This window comes from Daldinia loculata (assembly GCF_022478755.1).
Source record: "Daldinia loculata strain CBS 113971 unplaced genomic scaffold F4817scaffold_5, whole genome shotgun sequence".
Lineage (NCBI taxonomy): Eukaryota > Fungi > Ascomycota > Sordariomycetes > Xylariales > Hypoxylaceae > Daldinia > Daldinia loculata.
In genome coordinates, this window is record NW_026054859.1 from 576,692 (window position 1) to 594,514 (window position 17,823).

Sequence of the window (17,823 nt, forward strand, 5' to 3'; positions counted from 1 at the left end):
TGTTGTTCAAGAAAATCCGCGTTTATGACGCCGATCATGGTTAAAATGTGAGTTGAATAAGTTTCATGTCGAATAGAAAGTTTCCTGTGCGTGTGGGTATATCAGGATAGAGGATAGGAAAGGAGATGTCGACTGTAAAGTCAGATTATGAGTGCTTGAATAGCGTGTGTTTTGGTTAAGCCACAAGGGACTCCTACGCATTTGGGTACGTTTCAAGCCACCCAAGTAGCCCCATGGCTTAACGAACAAAAAAGAATTGAATGCAAGTTTCTATAAACCTGGATATGCGCTTCCAGGGATCATACCTCCTCTTCCGCTTGGTCCCCCGCGTGCCCCCCCTCGTGCCATTGGCAGCTGGAAGTCAGGGTTACTATTAAGAACATTCACTTCGTTTCGGCCAATCGGCTTTCGTGGTGGCATTTGCTGGTTATATAGTTGGCCAGGAGGTGGGTTCCAGCGAGGGTTTATGCCTCTTTGAGAAATAGAAGTAAATCCTGACTGTTCGGATATCGCTGGACTCATAGGTTGAACCGGTACGTCGTCGTAACTTAGTCCATCTTGTGGTGGCAGCGGCGGTTGTTGCAGCTGTTGCGGTTTAGAAGCCGGCTCTTCGAAACGAGGATCTACGTCTTCATAATAATTGCCCGTACTGACAGTTGCTGGTTGAGGCTGCGGTTGCGGAGGAGGAGGCGTCCCGCTGCTAAGTTCTTGAGGGCGGGTTGGAATTAGAAGAGGAGCAGGTACCTGGGACGGCCGCTCGGGTCCCTGCCATCCCTGACGAGGAGGAACATATTGACTAGTTATGATGTTAGCGGTGTAACTATTTTATCGACGATTCAACAAACCCTTCTTGGCTATATCTGCTTCCTTCGCTCATAAAAGTGTCGTGACGATTTGGGGAGGATGTCCTTGCTTGCTGCAGGGCTAACATGCCGGCTACGTCCGCATCGCTATCCCTAAGTTGGTTGTTGAACTGGCCAAAGCCTTGAGGTGGGTGAGCGGGGCTTCCCGTAGAAGCATCCATCTCCACGGCTTGACCTACCGGCCTTTCATGCGCATCATCAATACCAGGCATCGGAGGAGGGGACTCTGCTCGGGGTAGGTCACTAGCACGATCCGGATTATATGCTTGGTAATTAGCTCCTTCAGCCATACCAACTGGGATACTCGGTACGGGCGGCTCAGCTTCGTAGGGGTTGATTGGTACCGCCGGTGACCCTTGCCGTCCTGGACCATAATCACCATAGGCGCTAGCCGGAGATGGTCTTCGATCATAGGGTCCGCCACCTGGGTATGTTGGTGGCGGTGTTCTTCCGCCTCTCATCTCACCCGGACCATAGCCTCTACGGGGACCGTAACCCCCTCGCCCATTGGGTGGCGGCCCGTAACCACCGCGGCCGGGACCGTAGCCGCCTCTTCCATTCGGCGGTGGGCCGTATCCACCCCTTCCGCCTGGTGGGCCATAGGGAGCACCGTAGCCCCCTCTTCCATAGCCTCCTCGTCCTCTATAATTAGCTGGAGGACCACCACGGCCCCTTGCATTCATACGCTCGAAAGATGGACCTCGTCGCATTTTGTAGCCATCCTGGGGCTGCTCAATCGGATTACCATACTGGTCTCTTGGCATCGAGTTGCTAGAGCCTGTCCGTTGGGGCATATTATACGTGGAGCCCGACATGCTCGTATCGGCAGGAGCATGATTCGGGGACCTGTCAGAAGGAGTCCTGGCGGTTAGAGGAATACGTTCGTCACTGCTGCGATCGTCCTTTTTCTCGAATGAGGCAAACCCATCGCTTGGTCCGTTCGCTCCACTAACAACGGGAACAGTAGGCTGTCGTGAAACAGGCGTGGGAGATACCACCTCTTGTTGAGCCTGGCGGTTGTAGTAATTCTCTCCACTCATCTCGGCGTTCTCTGCGATTCGCCTCTTTCTTGCCTTTCTATTGACTAGGGTGCGTCGCATGGCGCACGAAATAATGAAACTCATGAATACAAGAATCGTAGCAGCTAGAACGATATAAGAGCCCCAGGCCATATGAGGAACGAAAAGTAACACGTCGATTAAAAAGGCAAGGAGGCATACTAGAAATGTAATGATGCCGAAGATAAAAAGTAGTAACAAATAACGTGACGAATGAGAAGGAGAATGAAGATGGGCGACAATGGCAAGTACCAGCATCACCAATGTAAGGAGACAGGCAACGGGATGAACCACGAGGATAGCGGAAAGAGTTGTCCGCGTTGTAGAAGGTAAATCGAAGGTAGCTGAGTCCGTAGGAGAATAGATTTTCGCTGAAAATATGTTAGATATAATTCAAACTGAGCCTTCATAGGAATAAGTTCAGGGAGGTAGGCATACATGTATCATATCCAATCTCTATTGGGCTACACCGGCCGTCCGCTTCACAAAACCCAAACACCCCAAAGTTGACGCCTTTGTAAGTACCCAGAGGAATCGCTTTGATAATGGGGGTCGATAGGACGGCGAGTAGCAGCATGGCGAAGGCTGCGAAGAGCAACACCGTCAAGGGTGTAGCTGGTCGCAACATGATGACGGCTTAGTAGCGCGCCGACTCAGAGGAGCCGCGACGCCTAAGTAATCGCTTGTGTTCAATCGAAATCGAGTCCGGGTTCGAGTCAAATTAGGTCTTAAAGGTAACAATGCGATTGTGCATGCGAAGGTGAGCAATTGAAGTATATCGATATCGATGGTGGCGACATGTAGATCGATGGGTCTTCTTCAGTTCTGACTGCGTTTGTCGTTCCTCGTTCCGTTATACCGATTCTATTCGCTGCGCATAATCCCCAAGACTGTCCCAAATAACCGATTTTGCGAACTCTTTCTACGAAGGATTCTCGAATCCCTTCCTTTGATCTCCTCTCGTTATTGTATTTGTCAACCTACCACGCTTTCCAGAAACGAGTGACTGAGGGCGGATTGGGATAAAATCAATCAAAACCAAGTGGCGCGGATGTGTTACGCCGACGTGGTGGCAGTGCCAGTGGTGACGGTGTCGAAGATCGGAAAGTCGACTTAGAAGAAATGGAGTTTGATTGGAGTTGATTGGAAGGAAAGCGCCTGATGAGATTTGTTTGGGCGGGCGGCACGGGGAGCGTGACTGAATCTAGCGTACCTTCTTGACTTGCGGGTTGGTTGAACAAAGGGGACTCTGGCGCAATTTGGTGGACCAACTCTGTCAACTGCAGGTCATAGTCTAGATTAGTGGGCCCCCTTACCCCCCCTGCACGTCGCGATTAAGAGAGTGGCTTAGCTTGCTTCAATGTTCTGATGCTTTTTGTCCGCTTGCTTCGTGCATTCCCCTTACACTCTCCCCTGACTTCCCTACGCTAAGCGTCTGAACAGTGGGGTACCGTACCCGCCTAGCGGTAGAGCTAGTCGGGACCAAGTCCCAATGAGGTCGATCAGGCCTTAAAGTCTTAAAAGAGTCTTAATTACACGATCTACCCAATGAACACTACCTAACCTTAATGCAGTCTTAAATCTTCCTCAGGATCGAAATACCCTCTAACTTCTTCCAGAGTATCGTTCCGGGCAGGCCTGGGTTAAATACCTAGACCGTATTGGACCTGGAACTCCTAGAAAACTCGTCACTACTACATGACAGCCCACATCTGCATCACCGAATTCTACAGTAGCGTAGGCCGTACTGCATAGTAACTCGGCGTAACACCTCGGAGCGACTCAGCTCCACTGCAAACATCGCCTTATCATTCAGTCATTGTGATGTTAATGCTAACAAAGACAACCCGAAATATCCCCGTACAATGAGATATAGGTATTGTTTATTGTTACAGTTGGTTGAGAGCTGTGTGCCATAATAAGCTTTGATTACCATGTGGCTTTTTTGCGCCAATACCGATTTCCAAGCCTGAACGGAACGTCCAAGCCGCGCTAAGCATCTTCTTGATGCTTTACGATGCGATGCAGTGGATCGTGGGACCGGAAGGCGAGTCCGCCTTACTATTGTAACGAGCGACAAAGATAGCCCGGGTCGAGACCTCCTGTACGTCGGAATAAGGCTATCCAAGAGGCTCCCGTCTCTGCAAGTTCGATTGATGGGACTGCGATGAGCTGGTAGCTTATCCGTAACTTGGAAAGCCGAATTGCTGCACATTTCCAGATAGGCTAAACTTGGCATCGCGGGACTTGCCGTTGGCATATCTTGTCTTAGTAAATCACATCACATCCAATGCATATTCTAATATTCGGGGAAATACTCGACTAGACGGGTGTTTTTATTGTGTTTCCTATGCACCATCACTTATACCAAGACTCAAGTTGCGACCTTTTTTATTCGCTTACATATATTGCATAGTAGACTCGACAGAAGCGTATCGTGGGGTCAAATGCTTCTTCAAGAACACAAGAATTTGGGGGCCACTTGTTAAGTAGATACGCTATGTAAGACCATCATCTCGGTGGCTCCATTGATAAGATGCAAACATGGCTTAAAAAAGAAGGTCGGTGAGCAAATAAGAATCTGATTAACTACATACATACAAGAGTATGTACTTAAGCTGTCCCTTGTCTGATAGTCCACCAATGATAGGATCCTGTTAGATTGAATCTACAGATATCTATAATGTCTACTTCATGTCTCCTATCTCATTCGTATCAAAAAAAGCAAACATTTTGAATTTTACGAGCCCAACCAGGGTTGGAAACCCGACTTATCATTTTAGAAGCAACTTAGAACGATCTGCGTCATCTCATCATAGTCTTGGTAGATCGTTGCGAATCACGAATTCTCCAAAGTTTATCACTTTGCCGATCACAAGTCACAATCCACAGGTGTATATATCTGTTACATCAGCACCTTAAGTAAATTACTTCTTCTCGTACAAGTCAGCCAACCATCATGACGAATATCATAAACTTGCGCGACAGTCAATTAACGAGGTCGTAGCCAACCAGAACGGACACGTATAAAGCCCCATTAATGAGGGCCTCATCACCGACTTCTAGTGTAGAATACATAGGATTAGATAAATACGATTCTAATTTCCTCTTAGACTAGGTACACTACTACACTAACCTAGAGAAATACATAGGTATGTATTCATAGCGTGTGTTTCATCACGCGTCAGCTTTCTCAAACTCCCCGGATCCTAGACCAAACGCATGATCTACGCGTAGTGTAGGCTTCTGATGCAGAGCCTCAGATTACAGGGATAGTCTTCAGGCGGGTCAGGAGTTAACGTGAAACCTGATTTTCATCTTTCATCTTTAAGAGGATTTTGTAGATCCTAGCTATTTGGCTACTTACATACATATATATACGTAGTCTTCTCGTTCGAACTTGGTTTCTTATCTGTATTCTAGCAAATTCAATTGTTGGAAATATTGCGCACCATTTAGTTTTATTCATAAAGCTCTACTTAGATCGGGAAACGGAGGAAAGAGAATGCTGTCTATACCTAACTCTTCCATCAATGAACACATTATGGTTCTTCAATTATGAGAACATTATCTCTGCTCTAGACTCTAATTGAGAATTGAGAGTCCATCTTTGGGCTGCTAAAGGATAGGACTCGACGGCCGTAAGATCCGAATATGCAAGTGAGGTGGTCAAAGCTGTCGTACATAAGTATCTGTAAATAAGTGGTAACTAGGTAAATGTTGTAGAAGATAATGAACTTATTTTAAGGTATATCACAGCTTTTTCCCGAAGTTACTTACCAAATCCTTATTTCAACTGTGCCTGGGTATCTAATATATGTACATTCGGGCTTAATTTCGCTTTTCTGTGGATTATTTCTTTATTGTATCGACGGGAACCGGACTGGGCATCGGCCTATTCGGTGCCGTCGGAGATAAGATTTCTGAGATAAGGATAATATATCTATCGTCATTGATCTTGGCTTACGGAATCCGTGCAGCCTAGGGTCGGGAACTACCTTTTTTTCTTACCCGTAGCAAAACAACTATCTTGGAGGAGTCCAACTACATGTACTGCACGAGGTTGGAAGCTTGTCTTCCGCCTCTGAACTTTGCTACGTGCCGTAGCTAATATGTTCCGCAACGGAGTAGCGAAGCTCTACACCTGCCAAATCATCCCGAAACAGAGAATCAAGGCTTACAATGTAGCTCACGCGACCCCAACTCTAGTCGGTCGACGTCTTCCGAATCATGCGCGGAGTTTACATCAAACTCGCTCGATACAAACGTACTCCTCCTTCGAGCCCCTACGTCCTCCTTCACCCTCGTCGTTAGGCAAGCCGCAAGCGGCGCGAGACTTCAAGCGGAGTCGGAAATGGGGCCGGCGGCTGCTGATATTCTCTGCTATAACTGGTACCATTTATGTTATCGATAACAAGGCGTTCGCCGCGGGCATCAGACGGTCCCTGTTGACCTTCGGCACGGGTCTCTGGGTCGCCCTCGACTACAAGATCAACTTCCGCGCCGAGCCGCTTACTGGCGGCACGATCGAGGATCTGCACTTACGTAGCGCCGAGAAGCTGTTTAACCTGCTGCGCGCCAATGGCGGTCTCTACCTTAAGATCGGCCAAGCCATTGCTATGCAGAGCGCCGTCATGCCGCCCGAGTTCCAGAAGATGTTTTCAAGGATGTTCGACGATGCCCCGCAGGACGAGTGGAAAGATGTCGAGAAGGTTATTCGGAAGGACTTTGGCGGAAAGAGTGTCGAGGAGGTCTTCGGCGTTAGTTTCACCGGTGAAGAGGGTAAAGGTCTGATGGAGCGTAGGGCGAGAGCCAGTGCAAGTGTCGCACAGGTACATTGGGCCAGACTTCCGGATGGAAGGGAAGTTGCAATTAAGCTTCAGAAGCCCGAGATTGCCAAGCAAGTGGGATGGGATCTCTGGGCCTTTAAGTAAGTCGATCAATGTGGTAGCTAGGGTTATTTTGTTATAAGTGGGCTGACCAGTACGGTAGAGTCGTGATGCGGATTTACACATGGTGGTTTGACCTCCCTCTCTACAGCTTAGTTCCGTATATCACCGAACGGCTAATGCTTGAGACGGATTTTGAAGAAGAAGCCAAGAATTCGGAGATTATGCGAAGTCTCGTCAACTCGGAACCCAGTCTCAAAGGCAGGGTATACATCCCCCAAGTCTACTCAGAATTCACGACAAGAAGAGTCCTAGTTACCGAGTGGATCGAAGGCGTCCGTCTTTGGGATAAAGATGCGACGCGTGGTCGATGGCTGGGAGGCTCTGGCGTTGGGTCTCCTGGCGTCCATGGTGCTCAGTTGGATTTCAGCCCGTCGGACATGGCGGCTGCTCGGCAAGAACTACGAGTAAATCCAATGAAAGAAAATCTAAAGCCCGATCGAGAGACCTGGAAAGGACGGACAGGTAAGGGCGGACTCGGCTTATCGAGTAAGGAAGTTATGACTACTATGGTGGATCTTTTTTCGGCTCGGTATGTATAAAAGATCTCGCCCTAAGCCCTCTCGTGATCCATATATGCTAACTAGGTGGTAGTAAGTATCAACGTCTATTTTCGCCATCCCTATATCATGTTCTTCGACTATTTATGTCTTCCGGTTGGAAACAGACGGGAACAGTGCCATGTTCATCTGAACAAAGCTAGGAGAGTAGGGCCTGAGAAGCAGTACACGAGACTAACATGGTCCAGAGATATTCAAATGGGGCGTTGTACACTGCGATCCGCATCCCGGTAACATTTTCATAAGACGACTACCATCAGGAAAGCCTGAATTAGTTCTTATCGATCACGGGCTTTACGTTTACATGACTCCCAAATTCCGACACCAATACGCACTTCTCTGGAAATCGCTTTTAACTTTCGATAATAAGACAATAGCCGATGTCACAGCGCAATGGGGTATCAAGGCACCCGATCTATTTGCGAGCGCGACGCTTTTGCGCCCTTACGAAGGAGGCGATCAAGCCACTCGGAATAAGATCATGAAGCAGCTTGAGGGAAAGACGCCGTCGGAGAGACACTACGAGGCACAACGAATGATGAAGCAAGGCATTCGCGAGGTACTATCGGACGAGGAAAAGTGGCCTCAAGAGCTTGTCTTTATCGGTCGGAATATGCGTATCGTCCAGGTAAGCTTTCCTGTTTATATTACTCCTATCTACAATTATTACGGCCAATCCTATCGGTCCATCCCGCTCATTTCATACTAGGGCAACAACCAATTTATGGGATCTCCTGTCAATCGTGTTAAGATAATGGGCAACTGGGCGAGCCGGAGCTTGTTCCAAGACCCGAATCTACCTTTCAGGGATCGCATGTTCAACGCATGGCGACATCTTTTATTTAAGACCATCTTGTTCGCGACAGATGTAGCATTCTACACTTTTAAAGTCCGGCAATGGTTAGGATTGGGAGGCGGTATGGAAGATGAAGTCGAGGCCAGGATGAGGGAGATGGCTAAAGATTATGGCGTCGAGCTGCAGCAGGTACGTTGAACAATATGTCAAGCTGATATACCGAATCTTACCTTGAAGTCCTCTCATCTACAATAGCTAACCTCTTAACAGTAAGTGGGATTTTCTTTCCGAAATGTTCTCTGACAACCACTCAACGTGGAATCGAGCTGTATTCTCTATAAAGGTAAGATTCGAAAGCTAACGCAACATGTTTTAACACACTAGTGAGGTTTTCGAGGGTTGAAGGTCTAAGTTTAGATCTAGAGATCTAGAGTTGAGGGTTACCTCGGAAAACAAGAAGACTCTGTAGAACCATAAAACATAGATGGGGTTAGACGGCTGGCATATACATAGAGCAGCACCAGGTCGACTTGTATTATAGGTGGAGACGAACCCCCCTTGAAAAACTACTTACACCTCTTGACTTCTTTTTTGGAGCGATCTGCAGACGCTGTGTAAGATACGAGGTGGATAGTTTATATACTTGATGCTGTTTCCCCGTTTGACATTAGGAGATGACTGAATTGTATAATGAGGTACAGTATCATAATGAAGTCTACTCTATAAGCTCCATACTAGGTAAATCTATTCTATTACACTGTGCATATTGGATCGGGCGTTGCTTAAGACGGTTGCCAGCTCATTATGGCTTGCCCAAGTCATGTTCTGAACGGGACACAGCATATATTTACATTAAATCCACGACTAGTTTTGGCGGAGATATATTGGATTAGATGCACCTAGCCGAGACAAAACTAGGTACCGTGCACAACACTGCAAGCCATTCGTTAGTTGAACACAGCACGTGGAGAATTCACGCGGACGCTGGAGCTGGCTGTTGGTCATGTTTTAGTAGCTTAGGTGGGTAGCCGTCGGAGGGGTGTTTGCGTAAGGGAATAGTGCGCAATACTAGTTGGAATTTGCTAGTTGGCATGAAGCTATCGCCGATATAAATATAATTGCTTGTTGGCTCTCTGTGTTGGTAATAGGCAAGGTTGTATTAATAAGAGTCATCGGGGTAGTCAAGTACTAAGTTTACCTAAGCTACATGTAGTGTTGCAATTACACTACGTTCTAAGGTTCTACATAGAGGAAAGCACGATTTGTACGCGTTATCCCATGCGTGGATGTTAAATTCAATTCTGCAACGCTAGCCTATTAAGGTAGGTATGTACCCCAATTGCTCGCCATCCAGCTAGGCTCTCGGGATATTTACTGTGTCAGTTGGTAGCGACACCAAACCGTGGCTAGCCTTACTTGGGTTGCGCCGACTGGGCCAATCACGAATAAACTTTGACTTGAAACCGCATAACCTAGCGTGGCAGCAGCAGCGTGGATAATGATTATGGGGCGCTTCCCCTTTTCATCCCAGATTTGGATTTGGGGTTAGCAGCTCATCTCATCTACTGTCGTGATGCCTGACAACGTCGTCTTCTGAATTTCGCGACGCATACCTCTTATCAAGGGGGGAAAAAAAAGTTTGGCCTTGCGCATGAAGTTCTGACTGTTCCATTCCTTCAGGCTTCTGAACATCATCGGATATTGAGCATTGTTTTTTTTTTATGCATTAACGCTTTACATGTGCAATATTCCCCCGGAATCCTAAGGCCGGTTGATCTTTAACAACACCCCATTAAATTGTGCACACAGACCACAAACCAAACAAGAAGCAGACCCTTTTTTCTAATCTGCATCGACCAACAGCCCCAATTTTTGCAGCCGTTAAACGCCCTCCCCATTCTTCTACCCAAGATCTTGTTCCAGCGCGCCATCGCGAACTGACCACACATCGTGCGATTTGACGCTCGTTTACATTCGTTCAGGTTAGTGAATTTCTATTCTTTGGTTGGTGACTGGTGACTATTCCTGCCGCGTCGCGTTTATCCTATGGTGTTTCGATTCAACTTCACGGGTTAGCTATAGATGGTTTGTATAGCTTTAAGGCTTGCATTACATACAACTTCGAAAACCATTACGCCCTCCTCCCGCAGGTCGGTAGATCACAGAATAGCAACCTTGGATTGGCTCGTTCTCCTTCAACAATCCCTTCTACCTTACGTACCTTTGGAGAAGGTACCAATTGAAGCACAATCCGATCTTTGCCCACCTCCGCTGTCGCGCCACGCGAGATCAAGTACAGAAAGCAAGATAGAGAGCTTGAAGCTTGTTGGTCAATACTATTGCAGCTCCCCTTGGGTTCCCTTTCTTAACCCCCCCGAGCACATTTTCATTCTTGAAGACGTTCATCTTTTTATTGCGCCAGACTCTCCGTCAAAAATAGTACGAGCAGTATACCCGATACATTGTTATTTCCACCAGTTCAGTGCCATTGAATTGCGACCCACTTGTTTGCATTTACAAGGACCTGGATTGAATTAATTTCGTTGCAAGACAACTTCGACAACTAGCTGACCCCTTTGATATCTTCTTCTCTTTAGGTCTTTTCGATTTACTTTGCGTTCAGCGTTCGCCTCTTGGTTTCGTCCAAATATTTACCTTTACGACTATACCCGGCAGTATAAGTCGTTTGAGTTGAAATATCTCTAAATCAACTCTTTTGAAATACGTTTCTTGAAGTATTCCAATTCATTGGAAGATAGACGAGACAGGACGCCCAATTTACACGCGCGCATCCTTACACTTTCATTTGTCTCGGATTCACCTGCCTTTAGTACGAGATAGGATCTCTCCACAGCAGTAAGATCGAACACAAGATAGGAAGATACCCTTGCCCCAAATCGCAACGTCTTTTTAGTCGCTCGCCTGCATAATTACGAGTACGCCTCTGCGCAACCCCTCACCAGGAAAGTCAACCACTTAGGGCTTGAACAGAAGGAGATCTTTGGCCTTGCAGTTAAAACCTACTCTTGAACTATAAATTGTCCAGCAAAGTACAGGCTCTTACCTTTCTTCCTGCAAAGGTACCTATCTCAGGTAGACGCTTCTAGGTACTGGTCGCCATTTCGTCGTTATTCGAACCTTAGATAGCTCTTGCCATCTAAGCGCGGATTGCGTTGAGTTGATGCTAGCAAGGATAAAACTATGAGCCAACCGCCTCATCGATCTAGTCTCGGGATGTTGCTTCGACGCAGTAAATCGGGCGACTTGGGTAAGGGTGGTAGGAAGCACCATAAGGAGGTGCCGCAACGGGAAAGCGTTCCTAAGTCCCCCCCTCGTCTGCCCGATCTCTACAATGGTGCTCAACCTCTTGAACCACTTCAGAGCTTTGGAGGCGATACCCGCCCGGATTCTATCGCCATCGTTTCTGGAAAAGTCGACCATTCATTTCACCACTTCCCACCTAGAGCGTCTATCGATCCCGGTCGTCCTTCGATGTCCTCTGTTGCTAGTCCTTCCGTACCTCCCGTTCCCAGTGGAGTTTACGTTGATCCCTACGCTCGTACCGAAAGTATGACGCACCGTGGTCGATACAGCTATGCGAGTAGTGCCATGAGCACTATTAACAGCCCTAGAAGGGTTCGTAGGAGGAAGGACCCTACTCCTTTCAAGTATGTTTCCCTTCATTCGTTTCCTCGATGTCGAAGCTTACAATAAACTCGCAGTATTCTTATTGTGGGCACCCGTGGCTCCGGAAAGACCTCATTCCTCGAATTTCTCAAGACCGCCCTGGCCCTGCCAGAGAAGAAACGATCACAACGGTCGACTGAGATTGAACAAGAGGTTACCTCCAATGCAACCCCCTCGGGTAACTTCATACCGCACTACCTTGAGAGCGAAATCGACGGCGAGCGTATCGGCTTGACCCTGTGGGACTCGGAGGGACTCGAGAAGAATGTGGTAGATTTGCAATTGAGAGAAATGTCAACGTTCTTGGAGAGTAAGTTTGAGGAAACCTTTGCTGAGGAGATGAAGGTGATCCGATCACCCGGCGTTCAGGATACGCACATCCACGCAGTTTTCCTCGTCTTGGACCCTGCTCGTCTAGACCGGAATATAGCTGCCGCGAAAGCTGTCTCAGCCAACGGCCACAGCGAGAAGTACGAACTAGACATTGGCCGCGTCGTAGGTGGCCTAGACGAAGATCTTGACCTACAGGTTATGCGAACCCTACAGGGCAAGACAACAGTGATACCGGTTGTCTCGAAAGCCGACACGATAACCACCGCCCACATGGCCGTCCTCAAGAAGACTGTCTGGGCTAGCCTCAAGAAAGCAAACTTTGATCCCCTCGAAGCATTGGGTCTCGATGATGAAGATGATACCACGCCGGATTCTAGCAGAATCGACGAGGTCGAAGAGGAGGATCAAGAGGAAGGTGAAAAGGCAGTTGAGTCAGCAGAGTTAGGAGACGATAAGCAAGACGAGGAAAAACCTGCAGTTATAGAGGACGATAGCGCTGGAGAAGAGGATGAAGAGCTCCCCATTCAAGGCAGAGTTTCGCCAGCTTCAAAACGCCGCTCGAATACCTCCACTCGCCGACCTAAGTCATCTGAGGGAGTGACAACTGAAGAACTTCCTTTCCTGCCAATGTCCATAATCAGCCCCGATATTTACGAGCCTGGCGTTGTTGGTCGCAAGTTCCCTTGGGGGTTTGCAGACCCTTACAACGAGGAGCACTGTGACTTCACTAAGCTGAAGGATGCAGTATTCGGCGAGTGGCGCGGTGAACTGCGCGAGGCCAGCAGAGAACAATGGTATGAGGGATGGAGAACCAGTCGTCTCAAGCAGAGACAACCTACGAGTCGACGTCGATGAGAGAGGATGGCGGATGGCGGATGTCTTTGGTAGATAAGACGTTCTTTCTACATGGTTAGCGGGTCTTTGACCTTTTGTGTCTTGGTGTTGTCATAGCATACCCCCTTCAGATATTTTTCTTTCTTTCTTCATATACCACGATATCGTCTTCTCCGGCCAGCCGGAGTGACGTAGGAAAAGGGCTCCGCGGGCGTTGATTCTGGGCTCGGGCTACTAGAAAATCTTTTCCTTCAGGCTCGATCGACAACTCAGGGGCCTTGGCTCCCAACAACCACATGTTTCATCATCACATTACGGTGCCACGTCCACCGATTTCAATTCCTTTGTACGAACGTTTCTTCACGCAACTAGGCATTCTACTAGGCTCAGTTATTACTCTCATCAGGCGATTGCTGGCACGCAATGGAGAAGAACCAACTTTATGTTATGTTATTACGCCGCACCTTTTCTCTCTCTTGGAACTCATCACATATTTCTTGACCATCAGTGCGTGTTTCACTTGCCTACCTACATAGGCATGCAAATGTTAGGAAATTCTTCTCTTGTGTTTTTTTTTTACTTAGTGCCCCCTTTTTTTTTCGAACTTCGAAACTGCTTTCCGGATATCCCACGTGCAATAGGAGGACCCCCGTTTGAGGGGGCGCAAGGGGGTAGGCTGGAGGCTGCGTGTGTTAATTGGCTGCCTACTTGAGGTGGTTTTAGTGTTGTTTGCTTTGGCTGTTGAGCAGAAGATTATGACGAGAGGCGAAGTACTCCTAGAGGAACGAAGCCAGGAGAGTAAGAAGGGGGTAATGGGACCCAACAAGCAGGCAAGCGAGCGAGCGCTTATATTTTCATCAGGAGAAGAGGAGGAAAAATGAGAGGGGGCTTGGCCTTTATTACTTACGGCTGCTTTGTAGAGGTTGCGCCGTTGAATAGGTCAAGTTAGATTATGTTAGGTAAAAGCTATGTGGCCTCGAGAGAGAAGGAGTGAGATGAGAGACGTATTTTAGTCCTCGGAAATTTTATTCACGTTTTTCTAGGTTAGGTGATGCTGCTTCCATAGCTTGGCTTGGCTTGGCTCAAGTTGACTCGACTCGGATTAAGTGTATTTGTGATGTGAGAGAGTGGTAATGTAATGAATGGTGAGAATGAATTTTGTCTGGTGTAAGGTTGTTTGTTTATATGGGTGTAGTTTCGTTATCTACCTAGCGAATCAAAGTATGATATCCTAAATCAGTGCTCGACAGGGCGGTCCTCTTCTTGTCTGTCAGTCAGGTAGCTTTTCTATCGGCTCTATAGCTTAGGTAGGTAGTTAACCATAATCACGACGAAATATTTATTGTTATGGAGTTATAAAGTTACCTACCTACCTACCTACCTACCTACCTACCTACCTACCTACCTAGCTAAGGGCTCTATGGTAAAGTGTTGCATGGCGAGAGGCAAAGGGTGGAAACGGAAGTAGATGGGGAGGATATGATGAGATGCAATAGCAATGAGGAGCTAGTATAGGTAGGTAGGTTAATCTGGATTAAGCAAGAACAGGAAGGGGTAGATAATTAGAAAGCTAACGGGTACCTAATATAAGTGTGTGCTCATATGTGCATTAATGTATAAGATAATTACTATTACAAAATTCCCCCTTATCGAAATCCACGAAACCTCGAAGATACCTACAGATAGACGAAGAGGTGAAATTTACCTAACAAGTCCGACTAAACGCAACAAATCGACACGCAAAACGTGATACCCAGAAGTTCATGCACTCCCGTAAGGTCATGCAAGAGGTACACGCCTCCCTACGTAAGATACACGATCTCCATGGGTCAGAAGTCGCGGCTAAGTTAGGAGATAAACCACAAAGGATATGAAATCATTGATCAACGAATGCCAAAGCAATTTCGTACATACAAAGCTCAGTGCCCTCGCTCCATTAGAGAAGAAGATTCCATCCTGATACAACCGGCCAACGCCCATTACTGTCCTGTAGACGTGATGCACACGCGCGAGCGCGACCTTCTAATCCAAAACTCCGCCGCGATGCGGTGTTCGTATGCTTCCGAGATCCTTGAAGAATACAAGCTGATGATTATCCTCGAAAACCCCCTAATTGATCTGCATCATCATCAATAAAGTGCCTTTTGCACTCTTTTCTTCCGCAATCTCTTCTTCTTTTCCAGACTTTGCCTCATGCATATCCCTTCAACTGCTTAAATTGTATGGTCCAGTCCTTGTAATAACGATTCCACCTGCATCTCTTATTCACGTAGTTGCCAAGTCTACGACTTGGATATCTATAGATACTCCAATCATCTTCAGCGGTTGTGAATGCTCCTTGGGAGAGATCTAGCGCAGTCCACTATTGTTGGGGGGTTTCTGCTGCGAGTAGAGCCCCTGGTTTCTTTCTAGAGACTGGTACAACACGCTTAGGAGCGGCTCAGCGTGCTCATGCGTGGGGATCGAGTTAGCATCCTCAACCGATATATAACGGCCCTCAACCTTATTCTCGGGCTTAAGCTTCAGGGAATCTTGGTATTCCTGGGACTTAGAACCAAGGGAACGTGTTATATCACGGGTGTACTTCTCATGGATCGCTACTCTCAAGTTCTTGTTGATCATGTAGTTCCCATTGTAGAAGTCTCGATCGAGCTTATCCTTGTGGGCCGCTTGGAATTCGGGCGTCTGCTGCCATAATAGTTTGTTCTTCTTACGCTTCTCCTTATCTTCTTCCTCCTTCATATGTTTCTCTGCCCAATCGTCGGTCACTGGCTGGGTGTGAAAGTTGAAGTCCGGGGGAAGCCCCTTCGGAAAGAACGTCTTGGCTTTCTCATACGTGAGCGTGTCAACCATCCTGATGCTAGGGTTGCTCTCTTTGCTCAGAAATAGTGCAGGGGGGTGGATACAGGAGAAAGTCTCACTCTTGTATGAAGGGGTGGGCTGTCGAGGTGTGGGCTGCATAGGTTGCTGGGACTGGAAGCATGAGAAAGGCTGATGGCGAGGAAGACCGTCACCGAAGGTGTCGAATTCGTGAGGCTTCTCAAACCCTTTCCGCAGCGAACTCGGGGCTCCGTCGAAGGCCGAGGGCTGGAAGTGACGTTGTCCAGGAGGGCCCGCAGTTAGGGGCTGCGGAGCGCCTGGTCCCTTGGATAAGACGGCCGGGTAAGAATCGTGCTCTCGGGCAGTATTTGTCGTAACGCCCAGATGAAGAGGAGTGGGGTGCTGATTATGGTTACGCCCGTCGAATCTATCGGACTGAAGTAGACTCTCGACGCCAACTGGGTCAGATCGGGTATTTCTAGGGCCGAAACCGGGTGGAAAATTCAAACCGCTGCCGTTCTGCGAGATGGAATCCGAGACTTGATGATGCGGCACCGGAGGAGCCTGCCTAGCTTTGGTGAGAACTTTCTGTGCAGCTTTCTGCATAGGGTTAGAGTAGGATGCCAAGTTAGTCAGTGTCTTGGTTGACATATTATTGAGGGTTACATTCATATCCTCTTCTTCCTCTACATCGTCCTGCTCGTAATTGTTGCCCTCGTTGCCATAGTGGTTGTTTGCTTCGCCCTGTTTGTGGGGGTTAACAGGTGCGGTGCCGGGTAGGAGCGGAATAGCTGGAACAATCTTCTGAGGCATGTCGACAGAAGGAGTAGAGGGATACTGCCTCTTGAACTCGGAGATTCGCTTGGGAGCAGAGCTACCGGGGGAAACAAGATTGTCGAGATAGTGGGGATGATCAGTGTGCATAGGATTATCGTGAGTTAGTATACGAGTAGCCTGGACGGGACTGACAGCGCGATCGAAATTCTGCTGCAAAGGTGAATAATATTGCGAGTGAGAATACGGTTGTGCAGTGCCAAAGGTATTGAAGGAGTCGTCCGGGTAAGGCTCGAGCATAGACATAGGCATAGCAGATCGAAGAGCTCGACCGCGCCGTGCGGGAGGCTGTAGCGGCATTGATTGTGGGTTCCAGACCGAACCAACAGTGGTGTATTGTCGCTGCGATGAGCTGGGTTGATCTGGTTGCTGAGACAAGTGCGTCTCCATGGTGACTGACCGATAGACAAGAAGAGTTGTTGACGATGACTTGCCAGTATCCTTCAAGAAAGAGAGCAGGATAGAATAAAATAGGAGGAAAGAAACGTGAGATGACGATGATGTTGTTGGTTGTTGTCGGTGGTGGAAATGATGATGGAGATGGGGATAAAGTAGAAGAAGAGGCAACACCTACTTTTCTCGGCCTCTCAATATTAAACTGGAAGGTATTGACTACCTAGGTACCTTACCTTTCTAGTCTACTCGACTGTAGTTTCCAAGATTGGCACTTGGGTGTTGTACTTTGTTTGGTGCTAGTTGTTTGGATTTGTTACCTAATTGATTGTAGGCAGGAACTGCACCTGCGGAGGTAGGAACTATGGTAGCTGTAGGAACTAGAGCGGAGACATATCACTTCCTTCCTCTGTATCTTGTAAGGAGTCAGTATATGGGGACAGAAGGAAGTTCTCCCGAGTGCCTACCTGGGTAAACAGGAAAGAACAGTCAAAGTCAGGGGCTAGGGGAAGTTGTGAACTTGCTTAACTGCTAGGCCTTATATCTTTTTTTCCCCGTACCTTTTACAACTCTAAAGAAGAAACATCAGACCATTATCTCAAGCACAAAATATTCCAAGTGCAAACAATTAATGGCGTCTGTTTTGTTTCATTCAACTTCGTGAACTACGTCACGTAGTAAGTAACCTAATAACTT

General features: G+C 47.7%; 4 protein-coding genes across 4 annotated transcripts; 2 read left to right on the top strand and 2 right to left on the bottom strand.

Annotated features, from left to right (window-relative positions):
• Window positions 1–270: 270 nt before the first annotated feature.
• Window positions 271–2,549, bottom strand: F4817DRAFT_312351 (pali-domain-containing protein; the record flags this gene model as incomplete). The annotated part of the gene is made up of 3 exons (XM_049300115.1): window positions 271–796; window positions 846–2,292; window positions 2,360–2,549. 3 exons carry the CDS (start codon window positions 2,547–2,549, stop codon window positions 271–273), a joined length of 2,163 nt encoding a protein of 720 aa, XP_049162729.1.
• A 3,108-nt stretch (window positions 2,550–5,657) lies between these two features.
• On the top strand, window positions 5,658–8,891 carry F4817DRAFT_326425 (ABC1-domain-containing protein). The gene is made up of 5 exons (XM_049301887.1): window positions 5,658–6,851; window positions 6,914–7,401; window positions 7,619–8,058; window positions 8,140–8,414; window positions 8,611–8,891. Exons 1-5 carry the CDS (start codon window positions 6,034–6,036, stop codon window positions 8,627–8,629), a joined length of 2,040 nt encoding a protein of 679 aa, XP_049162730.1. The 5' UTR covers window positions 5,658–6,033; the 3' UTR covers window positions 8,630–8,891.
• Window positions 8,892–11,167: 2,276 nt separating this feature from the next.
• On the top strand, window positions 11,168–13,312 carry F4817DRAFT_215695 (uncharacterized protein). Its single transcript, XM_049298748.1, has 2 exons — window positions 11,168–11,894; window positions 11,949–13,312. Exons 1-2 carry the CDS (start codon window positions 11,428–11,430, stop codon window positions 13,099–13,101), a joined length of 1,620 nt encoding a protein of 539 aa, XP_049162731.1. The 5' UTR covers window positions 11,168–11,427; the 3' UTR covers window positions 13,102–13,312.
• A 1,568-nt stretch (window positions 13,313–14,880) lies between these two features.
• F4817DRAFT_367540 (uncharacterized protein) lies at window positions 14,881–17,512 on the bottom strand. The gene has a single exon (XM_049307141.1). It carries the CDS (start codon window positions 17,122–17,124, stop codon window positions 15,430–15,432), a length of 1,695 nt encoding a protein of 564 aa, XP_049162732.1. The 5' UTR covers window positions 17,125–17,512; the 3' UTR covers window positions 14,881–15,429.
• Between the last annotated feature and the right edge of the window lie 311 nt (window positions 17,513–17,823).